The following is a 6,984-nucleotide window of genomic DNA, read 5'->3' on the forward strand; positions in this document are numbered from 1 at the left end:
GATTTATTAACTGAAATTGAAATATTTAACAAATAATAAAATTGAAACCTTTATAACAAATTTACAAAATGTTTTTAACACGCCTTTTATCTGACTACTTCTGAGGACAAGTAAATAATGCAATCATGTAAAATTAAATGATATTTTTAACCTTCAACAATTTTAATGTTTATAATATTCTTACTAAAATTGTCATATTTTTTTCTGTTACAGAAATATGTGACAGAGGGGAGCATCGTGAGAGAGTGCGCGGGACACTGCGTCGAAAAAAGTAAGACAGATGTATTCATCTTTTTTTTTATACAGGACATTCCCTAATTACAGGACTGGAATTAAAATCACTTTAGGTCCTCCATTTTAATTTTGTCCTGGTTTGTGTTTTTTTTTTCATGTCTGCCCCTCCCCAGCCACAAACGACAGTCGCTCCCTCCCTGAAAAGTATTTCAGAGAATAATTTTACATTTTATTCCAATTAGATTTTAGTAGGGTTTTAAATATTATTTATTTCTTAATTTTTTAATGATAGCATTTATTTTTTAATTGTAGTAATTAAATCAGGACTTATTATTACTTCCTTTTACAAACAGGATTTATACTTATGAACCAGCTTTACAACGAAAATATTAATATTTATCTTCTTCATTATAAAGCTTTTTGAATTCATCTGAGTATGTACAGATTACTGAGAAGTTTAGAAATGTAAAAGTTAGGAAAATATTTACTAATAATAATATTTAAAAAAAACAAGTATATTTTGTTTGTAATAAATCAAACTAAACTACAAATATATGTAGTGCAGGTTTAAATTAACATAAAATCAATTTTTCAGGACAGAGAAAAAAAAAACTTCTAAAAGAAGAAAAAATATATCAAAATGATAATAAGTGATGAACGATACAATTGTATATTTTTATGAACGAACTGGTAATAACTGAGATAATCAAAATAAACATATGTATTCAACATACCATACATAAATATTGATACCAAAAAACTTTGGTTTGTCATAGTTCTTACTATTATAACCATAATTTTGACAAACAGAGCATCAATATTACAATTTCCAATTAAAGGTTGGATTATAAATAGAATTATGTCACAATACCAGTTCCTTGATCTTTCTCTCGTTAGCATTAACATTTATTTAGAGGAATTGCGTAAAACACAATTTTGCCAATTTTGTTATTCAGAGCCTTGATAAACCTATGCAAACGATATGTATATTTGTAACAGTAATTTTTGTGTTTCTTTTTGTTTTATAATCTAGGTGTCTGTGTTGGAACATATAGGATCTAGGAGAATATAGGTGCTATCTTTGGTGGTAAGGCGCCTTCTTTAGAACGCCTTCCCTCCCTTACTATTGCCCAAGACCGTTGATAGGTTTTCAGGCTGTATATTATAGAGGGACGATGCGCGAACAATACCTTAGTATGTAATGCATGTAACTAATGCAGTTATTAACAATAAAACAATATCCATGAAGTGACTATTTTCCGGCCGGGACTAAGAATGGAGAAAGTCTGTAAAAACGTATTAAACAAGAGAAAGGGCTGCATCCCAGGCGTAAATGCATATTCTTTGGGATATAAAATTTGAAATATATTTTTAAATCTTTATATTAATAAACAGAGTTATTAACATAGTCATGAGTGCTATACTATAATTATGGAATAATCATATTTTCCAGATTACACAATCCCTAAGATTCCATGATTTCATACTTCAGAATACGCGTCAGCTTGTAATTTCCTCCCTCATTGATCCCCAATTCCAATATGGTTGCTCCATCTATGGAGGGCTATCTGCTGGGCTAGAGATAAGACTGGAGAGACTCGTAAATTGCTTCATAAGATTTATCTTCGATTTTCCCAGGCACTCTCATGTCTCTTGTTGGCATACCGAGTTTATGGCTTTATCTCTCGTACTTTCTGATGGTAATATCTTCTTAGGGTTTTTCTTTTCCTAGTCTTTAATATCAAAAAACCTACCTAAATTCTCGATCTCCTCGCTCTAATGTCATCTAAACATCCAATAAACAATAGATTCCTATAGAATGATTTCTAATATACATAATCTCATTTCGAATCACCTCCTTCAGAAAATCCTTCATCATTCGTGCAATCAATGTTAACAATATATATAGTTATAGTATTAATTGCAAAAAGTGAAACTGTATTTTTAATTTAAATTCCATGTTGTAAATATTTTGTCAGACAAATGACCATTGTTCGAATTATGTAATTATTCTTAGGGGAATCCCATATCACAGCTCTCGAAGAATGGTGTCGAAATTAGAGGATTAAAACAAATCCTATCAAATCACTTTTACCCTTCGTCGTAAACCTACCGACTGCCCTGCAGTTTCCTTTAATAATGTTGCTCTTACACCTGTCGAACAAATTTGCTACCTTGGACTACATATAGACAAAGGAATAACCTGGAATCCTCACACAAGACTGAAAAGACAGGAAACTGCACGTCGATTTCGACTGTTACAGCACTTACTAGAGAAACGGTCTAAACTTCCAACACATTACAAAAGACTGAGCTACATGACTGTAATAAGGCCCATCTGGACATATGGAGCTGAGCTTTGGGGCTCCACTAAACCTTCGAATTCCTATCGTATCCAATCCTTACAATCCTAAATTCTCAATTCTCCTTACTTTGTCACAAATGAAATCATACATAAAAACCTTAATGTTCCATATATAACCGAGCTAGCCCGAACCAGATACCATTCCTTCCATTATAAACTCCCTAACCTCCGAAACCCTCTAGTTTCTAACCTTTCCATTTCTGGCAATCCTCCTAGGCACCTGAAAAGAAGATGGTCACGAGGTCTGTTAATGTAAAAACGTTATTAGAGTGCTACCAATGGGTAATTTCTCTATACGGCTGTATCACTTCATTATCACTGAGATCAAATTTACTGAATGTAAAATATAATATACAGTTGTAAATTTCTGTTTAAATCGGACTTTAACACCAGTATAAATTCGTTTTTCTTTTATTCTCAATTTTATTTTTAGACTTTTCACAGAAGAAAAAAGCGGAAAATTATAAATATTATACAAAAATATAATTGAGCAGCTTGTAGTGCTGGTAATGCCGATTTGAGGGTTAGAGTTTTATTTCGTGGTGGTCCCACGGAATAAAAACTTGACCCTCTAGAATGGATTGGTTACCCATAGGTATCCCCCTGTATGTCACAAATGACCATACTGAGAGTCATGTAAAAAAAAAAAAATAACACTCTTTTTATTAAAATAATATTTATTTTTAATTAATAGCAATTTTGTTTGGAAATAAGAAACTGTTTTTATTTTTGGTAAGTATTTAATTATAGTAGGGGTTAGGTGCCATTTTTCAGAAGTCCTTAATAATTATAAAATAAAACTAGAAAAATAGAAAAAGAGTTTTGCTGGTAAATGTCAGTTCCATTTTCTAGATCCTTACTTTCAACACACATAGTAAGTCCAGTAAGCAGCTTATTTTCCTATCATGTATAATTCGTTGTGAGTCTGTTAACATACCGTGAATTTATTAATTTGAATGTTTACAGAAAACGAATACCGGTACAGACATTGCAAGTATGTTTTTATAACCAACTTACGCCTAAGTTCCTCTCCCCATAGCTTCTCACTCATTTGAATGTATGAATACCAAGCACATATTGCAATCATCACTGATCAGCCAGGTGACTCCTTATTGTGCAGGGCTCTGTCAGTGAACAAGGTCGGATTAATATTACCAACGGCATTATATTACTGGTGCTAACGAGACTTCAAAGCCGGAGATAACACAGAACAATGATTATAGGCAATCATCTATAGCTGGGTAATATCACGCCCGGTGTTGGGGCTTGTTACCATTTTAACGAACCAAAATGTATGGATCATCATCATGCTTCTAGTGAAGCTTGGCGTTCATGTTGTGAATGAAAAAATATATATAATCTCGGAATCGCAAATTAACGAACTCATGCAGTCGTAAAGACGTTAAGATTTACATTGAATATGAAATAAAATATAACAACAAGACTTTAAACTTCTTACAAACTAGAAATTAATATCTAAGGGCTAAGGTAATTAATTTATGGTGGTTACTGAGCTTAATGCTTAGTAAATAATATAGCTGGGAGATGTGAAGCAAATCTAAGAAGAGAAGGGATTTCCGGTGAGAGGAATGGAAATCAGCAAGAACCAATGATGTATGAAGAGAAACAATTTGAAGGAACCAACACCTTTGTAAATTCGTTGGACAATAGTGTAGGGAAAGAGTGAAAACCAATCAGATACAACCGTGTTAGGAAGAAGAAGAACGAATACAGAACGAAAAATTGGGGTATCCAAGGACACCAAATATTAATAATAACAGTCATGTAGATCAGTCTCTTGTAAAGGATTGGCAATTTAGACAGTTTGTCTAGTAAATGTCTAATAGTCGGAATCAACGAGCAGTTTCCCGTCTTTTCCGTCTTGTATGAAGATTTCATCCTAGTCGTTTGTCAAGATGTAGTCCTAAGTAATGGATCTGTACGACAGGAATAAGTGGGGTATTATTAAAGGAGGTCATGGGTTTAGGACAGGTAAATGTGATTTGGTGGGATTTATTGGAACCATTCTTCAAGGGTGATGATGTGGGATTGAGGGTTTGAGATAAAATGTAAGGATCATTGTCACTGAAAATAAACATGTACCATCGGCATATGAGGTGAGGATAGTGTTAGGAGGGGTTGATATGTCAGCTGTGGAAACTGTATAAAGGATAGGACCAAGGATGCTGGTATACCCTGAGGTATACCAGCAGACTGACGGAATAGGGGTGAATAAGCGCTGTTGTAATTTACTTGAAATAATCTGTCGGAGAGATAAGAATGGACAATGAGGAACTGTGTAGAGGGTAGGAATTGACGGATCTTGTATCCAGTCCTGGATGCCAGACTCGATCAAAAGCCTGTTCTACATCAAGAAAGACACCCGAGCAGTCCAATGAAGACGAGACAAAATCAACTACACGATGGCATTGCTGGATAGTGGAGTGGGATGTCCGGAATCCAAACTGGTAATCTGTGATTAAGGGGATGGAATCAAGGATGGGGTACGGGCGTTTCAAGATGAGTTTCTCGAGGATTTTGCCCATGATAGGTAACAGAGAGATAGGGCGGTAGGAGGATAGGTATTCTGGCGGCTTTTGAGGTTTGGGAATCATAAATCTTATATTTAAATATGAAAATGGACTAGTTATTAAGTTCATAGGAAAATAAGAAAAAATAAACAGAAAAAGAAGACAGAAATAGTGGTGAAACTATATTGATCCATGTACTTGACAGACATAAACTTATTTTAGTACTTTGAAAATGAAAATTCATTAATGAATTTAGATTCTTGGCCATGTGATGCTGTCTTTTTGCATATTTTATTAACAGAAGTGAGATCAATCACTTAACCTCGCGTAGTCAGCCAATTAGCCAATTAGCAGGTCTCGTGGCCATCTTCTTTTCAGGCGCCTTTTTAAGATTGTCAGGAATGGGAGAGGGAGCAAGGTTAGAAACTAGTGCGTTTTGGCGATTAGGGAGTTTTTAATGGAAGGAATGATATCTTGGTTCGGGCTAGATCGATTACATATGGAACATTAAGGTCTTTATGTATGATTTTATTTGTGACAAAGTAAGGAGCACTGAGGATTAAACTGAAAGAATAAAAAAAAATCGTAGTTAAAAAGAGTGGTCCTGGACTGCTGGACTAAAAGTTTTAGTGCTTCGCGTGTTTTTGAGCAATGAGGGCCAACAACTTAAAAGGTTCTGACAGTTCTGTTTTCATCACCAAAACACACGCCAACACTCACTGTATACAGGTGGCATAGGAATATGAGAAAATACGATTAGGGTAACATTCAGTTTGGAGTAATTTTCACTTTTAGTAGTGAAGGTTAAAAAACAATGCTAATAAATTATGAAATGAAATTCCATAATAGCTAGGTGAATAATAAAGAAAAAAGGGTTGATTGTGTCTCAATTTTTTAAAGAAAAAAAAAGTTCGTTTCCAAAGTATTTTTTCTTAGTTCTGTAAACTCTAAAGTACTAGGCCGTTCAAAAGTCTTTGTACATAAATTCATTGTTACATTAAAGTCTCCATTGTAATCTTTATTCCTTTCTGATTAAATAATCATAGATGGATAAGAGCTTATGGATTTAAATAACAGCTAGTAGATCTCATTTTATTTTTACAAAAACAACCCTCAGTAATTGTTTTTTATATTTCTGTTTATTTATTGAAATTTACAACTGTATTACATACAAACTACAAATGCAATCTATTACAAATGCTTCATGCAGTTTTGAATTTATTTATATTTCTTTATTACCAGATCGGCCCTGGATGGCTTTACATGGTTGTTGTAATGGTTCTTAAGTTATTTTTGAATATTTGATAGAGGGATGGAGGGGTGTATAGTATTGTGCAAGAGAAATCCTTCGTAATGCTATAACCATGAATTATTATAATTAAAAATAGTAGCTATCAATTTAAAATAAAATAAACAAAATAATAATTCAGAGAAAAATAATAAAAACAAAAATGGCGTGCTAATTAATACTAATAATAGTAAAAATCAATCAATCAAGAGCTTATAACATTATGTCTTGCATCATCCTTGCAATTGGCTGTTTCGTACTAAACGGAAATCCACTCCGATCCTCAAAATCTCGTTTTGGTAGCATCTCAATGAAATTTCTACCTTAGAAGGCCTCGAAGTCATCTTCTTTTCTGGCGCCTTAGATGAAAGTCAGGAATAGAAGAGGAAATAATGTTAGGAACTAGTGGGTTTGAGTGGTTAGGAAGTTTAGGATGGAAGGATTGATATCTGTTTCGGCGAAACTAAATCGCCTACATATGGAAAATGAAACATTTATGAATGATTTTATGTAAAATAAAAATTTGACTATGCGGTTTCACACAATTGCCGACAATATACTTTGTG

General features: G+C 33.5%; 1 protein-coding gene across 1 annotated transcript in view; it reads left to right on the top strand.

The window, feature by feature from the left end:
- Positions 1-6,984, top strand: part of LOC136796051 (U-scoloptoxin(05)-Sm1a) — a 748,021-nt gene that overhangs the window by 695,054 nt on the left and 45,983 nt on the right. Inside the window, exon 3 of the mRNA XM_067048591.1 lies at positions 214-271. Within this exon, the coding sequence (XP_066904692.1) occupies positions 214-271 (58 nt within the window). The remainder of the gene's footprint in view (positions 1-213; positions 272-6,984) is intronic.

The sequence above is a fragment of the Halyomorpha halys genome, unplaced genomic scaffold (assembly GCF_000696795.3).
Source record: "Halyomorpha halys isolate HHAL.00 unplaced genomic scaffold, Hhal_1.1 Scaffold9.1, whole genome shotgun sequence".
Lineage (NCBI taxonomy): Eukaryota > Metazoa > Arthropoda > Insecta > Hemiptera > Pentatomidae > Halyomorpha > Halyomorpha halys.